Source organism: Cibotium barometz, chromosome 56 (assembly GCF_041138505.1).
Source record: "Cibotium barometz isolate CiBa-2024 chromosome 56, ASM4113850v1, whole genome shotgun sequence".
Classification (NCBI taxonomy): Eukaryota; Viridiplantae; Streptophyta; class Polypodiopsida; order Cyatheales; family Cibotiaceae; genus Cibotium; species Cibotium barometz.
The window spans coordinates 27967189-27982593 of NC_141101.1; the positions used below are offsets into that span (position 1 = coordinate 27967189).

The 15405-nt window shown below is 42.7% G+C and overlaps 1 protein-coding gene across 1 annotated transcript in view; it reads right to left on the reverse strand.

The window, feature by feature from the left end:
- Positions 1-6773: 6773 nt before the first annotated feature.
- The window catches only part of LOC147607087 (E3 ubiquitin-protein ligase NLA-like), a 35023-nt gene continuing 26391 nt past the window's right edge, over positions 6774-15405 (reverse strand). Inside the window, exons 3-7 of the mRNA XM_086791273.1 lie at positions 8253-8498; positions 7452-7589; positions 7300-7358; positions 7008-7154; positions 6774-6930 (exon numbers count right to left, since the gene is read on the reverse strand). Coding sequence (XP_086647399.1) covers positions 7049-7154; positions 7300-7358; positions 7452-7589; positions 8253-8498 — 549 coding nt within the window. The 3' untranslated portion in view covers positions 6774-6930; positions 7008-7048. The remainder of the gene's footprint in view (positions 6931-7007; positions 7155-7299; positions 7359-7451; positions 7590-8252; positions 8499-15405) is intronic.

A 15405-nucleotide genomic window follows, 5' to 3' on the forward strand; every position in this document is an offset into this window, starting at 1 on the left:
TTTGGGTGAGTCAGATGTCCAGGAGGTATGTCCGAGACTATTGCTAGCACCATTGGTGTGAAGCAAGGATGCCCACTTTCCCCCACGCAATTTGGGTTATACATTGATGAGGTGGCTGACTTCATTACACGGGGAGGCAGAGATGGAGTTGATTTAGCAGGTACCTTAGTACATATTATGCTTTATGTTGATGATATTGTATTAGTGTCTGAGTCTCCAGGAGGTCTACAGCAGCATCTACATGCACTCGATGATTTCTACACACAGAGGGGTCTTACTGTGAACCTTGGGAAAACCAAGGGTATGGTCTTTCATACATCGAGATAGGGCAAGAGTCAGCTGACATTCACTCTCGCAGAACGCCAGGTGGAGGTGGTGACATCATACGTGTACCTAGGGGTTACCTTCTCTGCAGAGCAGCCACACGCTTCACCATGGGTTCACAGCAGCCAGAGCTAGATTGACACGGGGATATGCAGCATTGGCTATGCTAGAGAGACAGTGCCACCACCAGGCGCATTTTCAGGAGCCCCGGACGAAGGGGTGGCTACTATCGGACACATTAGTCACACCGGCACTGATGTATGGAGTAGCAGTATGGGCGCCAGGCCTTGCTACCCATTGGTGGACACAGATGGAGAGACCACAGGCCCTCATGATGGCACGCATGATACGCAACAAACCGTCAGTACCTCATGACATTATCCATTAGAGTTTTCTGCACCTCCTATGATGATAGAGGCCATATTCCAGACTATATGCCTGCTAGACAGATTTAGAGAGATGCCATAGGACAGATTGTCATACAGAGCTTTTGAGGCATCTAGACAGCTGGCTGAGGCAAGAGATAGAGGATCATGGTATGCACAGGTCACACATTGGTTCTCACAGCATGGCCTAGACATGGATCATCTACCACCATTCCACTATGACAGGGATGCACCACATATCCGTCTCTCATAGTGAAAGGAACAGAGTATTGAGACAGGACCTATGGTGGCAGCTCTATACATGAGAGACATGGATATCGCCTACACAACCTCTTCCACCAAAGATGATATACTACAGAGATCACTTCATGAGTATCACTGATGATGGATTTATAGAGAGGCCTAGATACATGGAGGGCTTTTTACCACATGGCTCCCGAGTGGATATTGGTCAGCTTAGAGAGGGCTTTTTACCACATGGCTCCCGAGTGGATATTGGTCAGCTTAGAGTTTCATCACATCGATTGGAGATCGAGACTGGCAGAGCAACACGGATCCCCCGACGCAGATTGTGTAGAGAGGAGGTGGAGAGTGAGGAGCATTATGTATGCAGATGCAGAGCATATATAGCCATCAGAGTGAGGAGCATTATGTATGCAGAGAGGAGGTGGAGAGTGAGGAGCATTATATGTATGCAGATGCAGAGCATATACAGCCATCAGAGAGAGATATCCCATTTTATTCAGAGAGACACATTCCCTATGCCAGATCTTTGAGGCAGCAGACCAACGCATACTGGGGAGATTCATTCTAGACATACAGCGTCACGGAGAGACATCATTACAGGCTCAGATAGCTCCAGAGGGGGGACGACAGACAAAGATTACTACATTTTTTCAGAGCTCCATCCCACTCCCAGCCCCTACATGGCAAGGAATTACTCTCTAGAGAGCCGAGACACTCAGAGCCCGCAGGAGACAGAGGACACCTGGCTTTCGGACACCACGCCTATACCAGAGAGAGATGACAGAGATCAAAGCTCAGTTTCACAGAGAGGGTGCGGAGCGACTGGCTGGCTTCATAGCAGACCCACACATGTTCCTCAGGGAGCTGTGGACACCCCCTTCATTGATGTATACCATTTTATACCCCCAGTATGGTACAGGATGGAGCTAGCTAGGTTGCATATCATGATTGTATACTCCATGCATATAGCTTTGCATGGTAGTAGAGCTCCATCCCCTCCCCCACTCATTGTACTTATTGCACACCCAGATTCAGCTTTTTAGTTCATTACTTTTTTTCATTTTGTTGGGATGACAGAGGATACCCCATACAGGTACACCGATTTGTCTCATAGGCCGAGTTCGGTCTTTTGGAAGACGTTAATAAAATCTTTCTTTCTTTCTTTCTTTCTTTCTCTCTCTCTCTCATCTTAATCCTTTGTTAAAGGGAAGACCTAAGTTACAAATTAACAAAAAGAAAGATGATAATCCTAACAAGTCTAAATAAAGAAAAGGAAGTGAAGATTAATCAAAAACCCTTAGTTGGCTAATCATCTCTCAATGAACTTTGTGATGAGATTTGATGAAGAGAAGAAAAGAAACTTTGATTACTTGATTGCTAAGACCCACTACAAATTATTGAGACAAACTTGACCTTGAGAATATGTAGAAGCATCTTTATATCGACTTTCCTCTCCATTATTAGCTCCATCAAATCTCCACAAATCACTCAATTTCTCCTTGATTCCCTCAATTACCTAAATTATCTCTAGCTTTTCGCCTTTTAGATGTCACCAACCAAATCAACCTCTAATCACACACCATTCCAAATCCCTAATGTCCTTTAGACCTTTGCATAAGGTGAATATCCCCCACCACCCAAAATACATGTTTTCCATCACCATAATTTCCAACAAAAACCAATGAAAAAGAGTTCATAAGTGCCTTAGAGGAAAGCACCAAAGAAAAGACATCTATGGCAGGATAGGTATACAATCAATGTCCTCACCTATTAAATTACACTTTATAGATTCTTGTTTCAATTTTGTTTTGACCCCCTTTATAGAACTTCGTGTGACTATACAAAAATACCAAAGAATTTAGGAGAGATGCACCCTAACCAAACCCAAAATTGTTCCAAAATATGCTAGTACGTTGAAATGGATGGTTCCCTATCCCTTATAGTACTTGAGAAATCTCTTAAGCAAAAGGAAGATAAAACATCCCCATGACTGACGGCCTTACTACTAAATGGTATAGGTAGGCTTGGGATTAGATTAAAGAGGACTATTGGAGGATGGGCCAAGTGGGAAAACAAAATTTGCGAATAGAATGCAACAAAGCAATTATTAAACTCCTTGATAAGGAGGGACACACAAAAATAACTTGAGTAATTGGAGATCTATTAGCTTGTTAAATATCTCACACAAAAATTTGGACGAAGACAACCATTTATCTCAAGGGTTGGATGCAAGATATTGTTAGGATATACTAAAGGGTAGATACATTCTTGATGTTGTTATCACGTTGTGGTAAGGACAAGAATGTATTAAGCAAACAAAACAACCAAGCACTTTCTTGAAAAAAAAGTGGCCTTGGTGGACAAAAGCATATGACAATAATAATTTCATCACTAGTATGTTACATCTCATGGGTTTAGAACCAAATTTTATAAACTAGTGGTATTTCTTTTGAGAGGCTCCACCACCTCCCACATGGACATCAATTGCGAATGGTATCAACCCATTTACTTGTTGCAAAGGAGTGTGAGACATAGGTTGCCCACCCTCACCCTTGTTGTTTGATGGTGAAATGAATACCCTTGTATTGGACCTTCAATGGAAGGTAGATGTAGACCTAATTCAGGGTAGATGGAAGGTAGATGTAGACCTAATTAAGGGTTTTGGACTTCCTAATGGGAGACAAAATCTTCTAGAGAAATTTGTAGATGATACCACTTAGACTCTTGGAAGAGAGATCAATAATTTTAAAAGAAGCATGGAAATTGATTCTTGACTTTTGCACAATCTCTAGTTCCATGGTCAAGGAGGCTAAGAAAATCACATGGTTAGTTAATTGCTAGATAGATGAACTTTGTAAGGATTCTAGATTCTAAAATTTACAAGAGGGTACCATTATTAACATTCTAGGAAACCCAACGGAGATGGGGATATCCCATGCTGATAATAGTCTTAATTTCTCTAAAAGGTGGCCAAAAAAAAAAAGTAACCTGTGGTTCATGTCAATGTTAAGTCTTGAAGGGAAGATAATCCTCTTGAAAAAAGTGATACTTTTTTTAGTGATATATATTTTTTATATTGCTAGAAGTTGTCTAGTACACAAATTGAGAAGTTCCAAAAATGGAAAGGTTAAAAGGCCAAATTAAAACGAGAATTTCGTTATCTTTCCAAAAAAGTTGAAGGATTAGGGCTGATCAATGTTAAAGCTCTTACAGATAAATTTGGAGCCAAGTGAATTTTGAGAGCAATGCAAAGCCCCAACAAGGCTAAGGCTAACCTCCTCCTCCATATAACTTGTCTAAACTTACACTAGAAAATTTAAATCTTATCTAGACTTAGTCTAGCCAAATGTAAAGCTTGGAAGGGCTTACAAAATTACCAATATTATGTGCATTTACAATTTGAAGAGCTACAACTATCAGTATTATGTGCACAATATTTGAGTAACACTACATTTTATTTTTTATATTGCTAGAGGTCTAGTACACAAATTGAGAAGTTCCAAAAATGGAAATGTCAAAATGCCAAATTAAAATGGTAATTTTGTTATCTTTCCAAAAAGGTTAAGGATTAGGACTGATCAATGTTAAGGCTCTTGGAGTCAAGTGAATTTTAAGAGCAATGCACAACCCCAACAAGGCTAAGGCTAACCTCCTTCTCCATATAACTTGTTTAAACTTAGTCTAGCAAATTTAAATCTTACCTAAACTTAGTCTAACCAAATGTAAAGCTTGGAAGGGCTTATAAAATTCTCAATAATATGTGCATTGACAATTTGAAGAGGTACAATTATTAGTATTATGTGCACATTATTTGAGTAACACTATAAATTATTTGATCTATGAAAGGTAACATGGAGAGCATAAAAAATCTTTAAGCACAACTAAAATGGGTAGGAAGTAAAGATAGGTGGAGAAACAAACAAAGATTAAATTTGATTTTTTGTATGTATTTCTGACAAGCAATTCCGAGCCTATTCCACCCACAAGCAAGGGTTGCAATTTTGGGACTTTTAAATTTGCTCTTTAAAACCTTCAAAAATAATCAAAGGTTAATATAGACATTAAAAACATGAGAGGGATTGTGATGCACATAATGTAAACTTAACCCATCAAAAGTGAAATACCATGCCATAGTTGGCAACATGCAATAATCACGCCAAAGGCGTGTGCCAAAAAAGAAGAAGATTGAATACACCTCAACCCATACAAGCAAAATGGTCATGCAATGCTACGGCATCATTTCAACCATGGTTGATGATATTGCAATCAATGATAGAAGAGGTAAATCTTTGTAGGGTGCTCCTTTTAAGAGGTTTATTAATGTGTTGTGCCAATCATATGGGAGTAGTGAAAACTATCCAAGGGAATTTTCTACATTAATATTTAGGTGTCAAGATTGTCAATGGAGTGGGAAATTGGCTTGGCATGTAATTACGTCAAATGGACATGTATGAATTGTAAGCTTACAAGTTCTTTTTGGGGGCTAGGGCCAAGGTGTAGTTACTTTTAGACACGTGTTCATATAATAATTTAATGTGAAACTATTTCAAAAAAAAAGAGCAAGTCAAATTTAATCTATGAAGTATTTCTTTCTATTTCCAATAACTCTCCAATGTCAAATAAAATCAGTGTAAACATTATCCTTTCATTTGTGTGTGACAATATGACGTGATGGATTTCCTGTTAACACAATTCATAAAATACCTCCTCAAAATTGGATGGGATGAGGATAGGTATTTAAGCTAATGCTTTCCTCATTTATTAAAAGGAAACTTGTTGCATTTCCATCTAGGGGAAAACCTTGCATTATTGTAAAGTTATCGAGAAACTTTCAGTAGTACCACATACCACTAAGAAAAGAATTCACTTGTTTATTGCTTTTGAAATCAAGAAATCTAGTGGCCCTCTCTAGCTTAACTGCAATACATCTCAACAACATGAAACTATATGTAATCATTACTAGCTAAAGGTGCACACACATTTCATGATGTATATTCTTTTGATACTACGACTTCAATAACATTTTAGGACTCTGAATAATTTAGCCACCCTATAAAATTCACACTTTTGATTAAAAGAGATATCAAATAATATTTAATTTGATCAATTTACTCAATGTGGAGGTGCTTAAATGATAAACTCACATCTCATAGATAAGGTGGGGATGTTTGGTAATTAGAAACCATAGTTAAGCTAATGATGTTAAAAGTCAAAACACTTTAGTTTGTGCCATGATGATTGAAGGTGCTATGTTTGGTAATTAGAAACCATAGTTAAGCTAATGATGTTAAAAGTCAAAACACTTTAGTTTGTGCCATGATGATTGAAGGTACTAAAAATATATGGGTTCCCAAGTGAATTGATCTAGACGTCACAAATACTTAACACATCCTGAAAATTTGTGTGTTCACTTTACACGTATTCATACCTTTTTCTATGTAGTGATGCATCACTTGCCATTTGCATTAAAGCTTTCACACACACACACACAAGGGATTGCACTTTCCATGGCACTTGTTAGCCAAGTCCCATGGTAAATTACAAAAAAAGGTGTCAATTACATAAATTAGGTGCAAGGTGGGTAAGTTAAAAAGTGAAGACATAATTGAACGTATGGAGTCGTTCTACATGTATCTTCATGATATCAATCAAGGACCTTCATGATATCAATCGAGGACTCAAAAGGGATCTTTTAGATCTTGAGATGCATGGAGCACAAACCAAGCATGACAATAATTGCAATTATGTAGATCACATCACACACACACACACACCCCTTGCTTCACTTGTCTCAAATGTCTCATGTGAATAAATGAAAGAGCTAAAATGCATTATATTGGAAAAGAGCCCATAATTTAATGGGAGGTTTTTTTTTAAAGCATTGGAAAAGAGCCCATAATTTAATGGGAGGTTTTTTTTTTAAGCATTGGAAAAGAGCCCATAATTTCATGATAAATGCAAGACACTTAAAAATTTAAGGGGGTCCCATGGGTACTAAGCCCGTCTCTTCTCTAATGCCAAACTTTAAAAATAAAAAATAAAAAATAAAAATTAGGGCTTCACCATCGTGCACACGGACGAGAGAACACAGCCTACAATCCAAGCGCCATCCGGCATTGCTGATCCCAGTGTTTCTTAACTTGCTCAAGGCGCTCTGTGCGCTCCATCCGAAGCCTTGTCTCCCAGTAGTCCTGGCACCTGGAATCAGAGGAGCACTTGATCATCATGTACAGACTCATCACCTGTTGCCTCGCCTCACCTGTGCAGACTTAGGGTTTCACAACAGCAGAGTTGTGCACCTTTCTTTCATACATCAATCACTCAGATATGCAGTCGCTCTCACCTTCTGCTTATTAATGTGCTTAGCTCTACCAAACGGACAGCACCCCGATACACCCTTTCCTGCACACACCACACACAAGCCCATAAAGATTTAGCTAGCTGTGTACCCACTTCATGTGACAAGGGTGTACACAAGGATGCCATTACCCCTACCTGCCTACAAAGAGGACATTTTGATCTTCCATCTGCTGATTTCAATCCTTCCACAGTTGGCACTGATGCAGCAGAACAAGCACAGCTATTGCAGAACATGTGTCCGCATCCCAAAGATACCGGGTCGAAAACCATGTCCTGCATGCCACCACAGATCACATTTCTACCAGTACAAAGAAAAGAAAATCATTCAAATGAGTCCATGCACATCTATAAAAAAGAACAAAACTGTAATTCAGAAACATACTGCAAATAAGCTGTGAACCCTCCATGAGCTATTGGGCTTGATAGACATATCCCACTGTCTATCAGATGCTGTCAGCGAGGCGGGGCAGGTAGGGGTCGGCAGGGAAGATCCCTTACCCATGAGGAAAGAAACATACAGCCATTTAGCTATGAGCCTACATCAGCTGAGGGTCTTTACAACCATATATCCTGCCTTCGGAGGCACGGAGCAGGTTTGAATGGGGGAGGACCCCCTGCTTTTACAGACATATCCCTCACCCATCAGCCACTATCCGGGGGGGGGGGGGGGGGGGATCCTCCACCCTTGAGGGGCATGCGGGTGATATTTCTCTGACCCATCAGACGCTATTCAGCCTGCAGACGGCCACCCATGAGGGACATGCGGGTGAGACCCTCTTATCGAGGTGGGGATCATGTCCGTGAAGCATACCTCAAAAATATCAATTTTTGTCAGTCACTTGAACTTTAAAGTGGCAGTTACGATCATTCACAATGCTAACATTCAAGAGTATCAATCAATGATATAAATAAATAAAACTTCCAGTTTATACTTACCAAGCATATAGAGCAAGTAAGATCAATTTCTAACTTGATAGTACCAGACAACATGAACGATACTGTTGGCTTGGAGCTCTCAAAGTCATACAAGCACCGAGAAGACATCTCTGAATTCGAAAGGGTATCGTCCTTTAGGTTTAAGTGAAAGGCTATCAATTCAACCAGCCATGGTGACTGGAGCAGTTCCACGTGCATTGTTTGCAGGTGGCTTTTGAACGCTTGTCCATTTTTTGAGATGTGAACCTGCACAAAAGAAAAAGACCCTTAACTAGTTTAAAGTCGCAAATACGAACATGCAGAATAAAATCAATGAATATTCATCTATTTCACTTTATCTTTAAGCCCTTGTATGAAGAGTGGGTGTTACACCCGCAAGCAGCAGCTGGAGCTCCTCACGACTGCGCACCTGCTTTCCCTCGCCATCGCCGCCACCTCCTCCTCCTCCTCCCTGCCCTTCGCCGTTTTACACACCCCCCCCCCACCCAGACCTTATATGAAGAGTGGGGGTTACACCCGCAAGCAACAGCTGGAGCTCCCCACGACTGCACACCTGCTTTCCCTTGCCATCGCCGCCGCCGCCTCCCTGCCCTTCGCCGTTTTACACCCCCCCCCCCCCACCACTGCGTCCCTCCTCGTTTCCTATGTGCGTCCCCTATCCTTGTTGAGAAGTGTGGTGCCATAGAGCACATGTAGAGACAGGGAGTGAGTAGGTGAGGATGAAGCCGTATGGCAAAAGTGGAATATTCCACATGCATGGACCAAGCAAAGAGGTACTCTACCCATATAAAAGAGGTCATTTTCAAGCAATGGAATTATGAACCACTTTGCACACTCTCAAGCCTCTTTATGAGTGCAAGTCTTAATCTTGTAACCTAATTCTGCTCGAGTCTAATGCATACACTCATCATTATGAGTGCACTTAGGTACTATCCACCATAGGTTTAAGTTAATCATGTGTCATTACTATGTACTTAGTGTGTCATTAGACTAATTAGCTTCTTTAGGAGGTACCATAAATCTTAACACGGTATCAGAGCCACTCTCCTCCTCATGAGCTTCTCCATTCAAGCTTATTGCACTTTCTTAGCTCATAGTTGTTTTTAGTCACTAATCCCAACCTTACCTTCATCTCCCTTCTTGTGGTTCATATTTGCAAGGCTTGATTCACCACATTCTTATAGCCATTGTTCAATCCCTCCTAGCCACACCTCCAGCACAGTTCACCAGTGAGTTTTGTCTAATTTGACGTCTATGGGTGCAATTTAGCACTAGTTGCCGAACTGGTCTTTCCCGCTATTCTCCTTTCACACAAGAAATTGGAGAGATCATTGTATGAGGAGTCCACAAACCGAGTTTTATGACAAATGCTTCTTTCAATGATGCACAGTAACCGAAATACAAGTCGCCTGTTTACTAGTGAAAATCCATCGTTTTCGTGTGTTTGAGCTAGTTCTTTTTACTCAAACCTTTGATTCTCATCAAGGGTAATAGCCTTGAGCAAAAACCCTCTTCAATGCTGGCTTTCACATGCTCAATTTAATCTTCCAAGCTCAAACTTCTTAATCATTGGTTTTTAGTCTTAATCACTATTATCAAAGGATTATTAGCAGTAAATTGGATGCATTGAGGGTAAAATTGAGCAATTAAGGTTGCATTTAGCATGTTTAAAATCACTAATTTTGCATTGGGACTATCCTTAGGAAGCTTTAGAAGCAAAAAACTAGAACTTGGAAGCACACGCACTACTTGCATTTCATCATGTTTAAAGCATCCACATTTGCCGTGTTTGTTGTGTGTATCTACCCGACCACGTAAGAGTAGCCAGTTGAGCACCCAGGGGAGATAATGATCGTTGTATCTCACATCTGATCACCTTGAGTAGCCCAGAGATATGGCACCAAGGAGGGATGTTAAGCAGTGTGGTGCCATAGAGCACATGTAGAGGTAGGGAGTGCGTAGGTGAGGATAAAGCCATATGGCAAAAGTGGAATATCCCACATGCATAGACCAAGCAAAGATGTACTCTACTCATATGAAAGGAGTCATTTTCAAGCAATGGTTTCAAGCAATGGAAGTATGAAGCACTTGCACACATCTCAAGCCTCTTTATGAGTACAAGTCTTAATCTTGTAACCTAATTGTACTTAAAGTCTAACACTTACACTCATCATTATGAGTACACTTAGTACCATCCACCATAGATTTAAGTTAATCATGTCATTAGTATGTGCTTAGTGTGTCATTAGACTAATTAGCTTCTTTAGGAGGTACCATAAACCTTAACAGTCCTACCGCTTCTTTCTTCCTTTTCACCACCTGTGGAGTCCCTGCTCCCATCCCAACCTAAGCCTTCTGCCTGTCGTTTCTGCCTGTTTGCTTCTTGGTCACCCAAGCGTTCTTTTCGCACTGTTCCCCCTTCCAACCCTTTGCTGTCGTCTTAGTTTGTCCGCCCGTCCACCCTTATCCAATGTTTCCATATTGTGGAGTTCGCCCATCGGTAAGCTATCCCTCCTCTCCACTAGCCCCACCCTCTTCTCCATTCTACCCCCGTTTTCAGCTCTGCCTCTCCTTCGTCAGGTATGCGCAACTTTTGGGCATTTTTTCAATGGCAAGTTTCGGCATCTTCTGGTCCTCTCTCCTCCAAGGGGACTCCATAGCAGTCATCCCCAGTTGAGGTTGTTGTCCCTTTCCTTTTCTTCTCAGAAGCCGACCGCCGGCTCCTCGCTTCGACAGTCGCCTCCCTGAAGGCGCCCTCCTAGACTGACGGCGTGGACGAGCTCTAGCAAGATGTCCCATTTCCTAGCAAATGAAGCATTGGCCGAGGAGGCCAAAGTACTACACTCTCTGTAAAATAGAAGCTCCACAGAGGCAAGGAAGCGATATGACATGAGGAAATGACTTTGGAGAGACTATGTAGATACGAAGAGAGAACATCCCTATCTGTACGAGCTAGAACTGAAGCGGCGGTTTTTTTTTTTTTTTTTTTTTGTTGGGAGGGGGGGTGTTCCATCACTCTCTTGATAACACGATGAAACCGATCCCGTCAAGTGGAAAGACTCCGTTGGACACCCACACGCTTAATAGCACAACTTTAAAACCACAAATTTGAATGGACAACTTAATACAACTTGAAATTGAAATGAAAATGAAATGGAAAGATGGACACCAGCACTGGGGCCGGAACGGGCCAACCCCCCAATATATGATATATTTATTGGGAGTATTTAATAAATACAATGCTCCATGTGTTCCAAGAACCAGATGATGTCCATGTACATATGAAAACAGTACCAAACAAATATGCTCGAAGTCGACGTTCGGAGTAGACACTCGAAGCAGAACGACCACTAGCGTGGTCCAGTCTCTACGGTCCTGTGCTTTCACTGGACTCCGCAGAGAGCGCCTCACCGGTGTTCCGAGACCACGCACAAACAGGCGCTCTCGTACTAACGCCTGGCTCTCCCGATCTCAGCACCTTTGGACCGAGGTTCTCCAATAAAGCTTGGACTACCCGGCACCGAACGGGTGTTGGCCGTATAGGGGGTCGGGAATCCCTTATCAGATTTAACACAAAAATACTTTACTTAAATCTGAAATTCACTTGCTTGTGGACGGCTAAGGAAGTCCAATACCCATGTGTGCAGTTACTTGAGAGAAACACCAAGGCACAGCATGTCGAGAGAGGTAGCTGCTGTATGAAGAGATGACAGCTTGCAACCACCGGCCTTTAGCACACTGTTGGAGAGGACATACAGTACATAGCCGTCTTGTTGAAAGAGGACGGGGGCGCCTGGAATAAACAGAAGAGGCAGCGCCTGTAGGAGTTATGGTACCAGGCTGCAGTCTACGCAGCTGCTTGCTTGGGTGGTGGGCAGCCCACAACTAGCGCAGCCCACAACTAGTGCAGCCCACAGCAGCAGGAATTACAGCCGCCTGCAGAGGGTGCTGAGGTGCAGCCGGAGGATAGGTGTCGCCTGCAGTCTGCGCTGGCTGGAGGTACAGCCGCGTGTAGAAGAGCAGGCGCAGCCAGCAGTGGATTCAACGTGGCTTGCTGGTTCCAGAAGAGCAGCCGACTTCAGCACAGCAGTCGCCTGTAGATGGTGGACAGCCGCCTGTAGGTAAGCTACCGCTTGTAGGAGCAGCCGCCAGAGGCAGAGAGTACAGCCCGTTGAAGGAGGATATACAGTAGCCTGCGCAGCCACCTATAGCCTGTGGAGCCGCCAGCAACGGTGGAGAAGGAAGCGCCAATCAAGAGCTTGCGCCGGCAGAGCACAGCCGCCTTTTGATTTTACTCTTCCGTCAGCAAGCGTTGGAGCGCAGGGTGATGGAGGCGCCAAAAACTCGTGAATCTCCAAGGTGGTCACCGTTTTCTTTTATTAAGATTTGGAGAGGGAGTTTAACACTTTGGTTTGGCTGGCCCCCCCACGCTCGCATGTGGGTGGCCAGTTCCAAAGGGATGTGGTAGGTAACCATGCCCACCCCCACACTTACTTAAGTGGGGCTCCCCACCTTGGCCCCTAAGTGGGTGCCCAAAGTGGTGCCCACATTTAAAAGTGTGTGAACAAAAGACCTTATAAATCAAAAGGGTTAGAAATATGAAACATTAAAATAACATGTGCCATATACTTACCGCCTGTTCACACGCACCAAAACTTGTCAAAAGACAGAGGAGACTTCACGACTCACTGGCAGGCGTCCCCGCTCAGTAAGTAACACGTCAAGCAGGCAAACACAAAAATACATGTCATGCGAAAACAGTTTCAAACATGCAAATCATGTGTGCATGTGCAAATAGTAACATGGACATATCTCCCGTTCATGGAACAAGTACAAAATATCTGTCGGCACAAAACTGGCACGACGTAAAACATAAAAACCTGGTCTTCCTATGGAGTGACAGTCCCATAGGTAAGACACAGTTCCAGGCACGAGTCTCCCTATGGTGTGACAGTCCCATAGGCAAAACACGGCACGAATACTGGCTCTTCCATGGCGTGACAATCCCATGGGTCGAACATAGTCCAGGTCATACACGGGTGGCACCAGTCTGGCTCCCGTCCATACGACACCATCCTGCTAACACACGGGTGGCACCAGCCTGGCTCCCGTCCATGTCAGCAAAATACTAGCCTCTTCACATGAGACACCGGCCTGGCCTCAACAAGTGAACGAGACACAAAAACTGGAGATGGACCAAATGGTCGGCCAATTGGTGACATCCCCCCGGGCTTCTAAAGAGTTGTCCTCAACTGAAAAGCCTCAAGATATGCCTGCAACAATTGTGGATAATCAACAAAATAATCCTCATTTACCCACTTTGCATCAATAGGCAAATAATTCTTAAACTTCACAAGGTATCTCCTGGAAAGCTTTCCTGTAGGTAGCTTTCTCTCCTTGTGGAAAACAATCTGTTCTGGCTGGAGGATCTCCTCAAGCTCTTCAATTTCTGGTGGATCTTCTGTGACAGGATCATCAGGATCTGGCCCCACATATTTCCGAAATAGACTCACATGAAAAGCATTGTGAATCTTCCAGTGACTAGGTAAAGCAAGCCTGTAGGACACTTCATTGATCTTGTGAATCACCTTGAAGGGTCCATAATAGCGAGGAGAAAGCTTAGGATATGATCCTTCTCGTCCTGACCTCTTCCGAAGCCTAGCCTTCTCAAATTTCAACAAAACCCAATCACCTTCTTTGACTTCCATGTCCCTTCTGTGCTTGTCAGCAGCCATTTTATGCTTATCCTGAGATCTTGCAATGGCTGTCCGCACCTGACCAAAGGCAACATCCAAGTCACGAACATATTCATCAGCTGCAAATATCTCATCCTTAGTACGAAGGATGGGTGGCAATACCACTCTGCCATAAATAATCTCAAACGGAGCCTTTCCCGTGGAAGCATGGATCGTATTGTTGTAGGCAAACTCAACAAGTGGAAGATACTTCTCCCATGCACTCTTTTGATCTCCCACATAACACTTCAATAAAACCAACACGGCTGAATTTGCAGCTTCACTTTGGCCATCCGTTTGGGGATGATAAGCTGATGAAAACTCAAGCTTAGTACCCATATTATCAAATAAAGCCCTCCAAAAGAGGCTTGTAGTCCTGGAATCTCTACCCCCAACAATGGATTTAGGCATACCATGATGCTTGAAAATATTAGCAAGAAAAAGCTTTACCATATGATCAGCTTTAATGGTTTTCTTGACGGGCAAGAAATGAGCTTGCTTGCTAAACTTGTCCACAATGGTCCAAATAGCATCATTCCCATGCTGGGATCTAGGCAAATCCATAATAAAATCCATAGTAATACTTTCCCAAGGTTGCGAGGGAATAAGCAATGGCTGAAGCAAACCTGGAGGCTTTTGCCTATCAAATTTCACCTTTTGGCAAGTAATACATGCACGCACATAAGCCTCAATGTCTTTACGCATGCTTGGCCAAAAGAAATATCTCTGAATCATGCGAGTAGTGGGCATAATACCTCTATGACCAGCATATGGTGGAGCGTGACATTCGTCCATAACCTTTGGACGCAAATCCTTCACCACACATAGGCAATTATCCTTCATAAGATAACCCTCGTTGATAACATAAGAGGCATGTGAATTAGCCATCAAATCAGTCCATATATGGCAAAAATCAGCATCCAAATGATACAAATCACGCATAGCAGATAGGTTGCCATGAGAGGCCACTAAGACTGCAGCAACATAAGGCCTCCTGGATAGAGCATCGGCCACCACATTTTTCTTTCCTGGAGTATGCACAATCTGAAAATGAAACATGGAAAGAAAGTTTGCCATTCTCATCTGCTTCTCTGAAAGCTTTGTTTGAGATAGAAAGTATCTCAAGCTTTGATGATCTGTCTTGACTACAAATTCAGTCCCAAGAAGGTAATGTTTCCAAATCTTTAAGGCGTGAATTACAACCAAGAGCTCTTTCTCATAGATATCCATATGAAGCTCAGCGTCATGCAAACGACGGCTCTTATATGCAACTGCATGCCCTTCTTGATTTAGGACAGCTCCAATACAATCACCACAAGCATCAGATTCAACCACGAATGACTTGTGCAAGTCAGGAACAATCAAAACGGGTACACATATGATAGCATGCTTGAGCTGCAAGAAAGCATCCTGTTCCT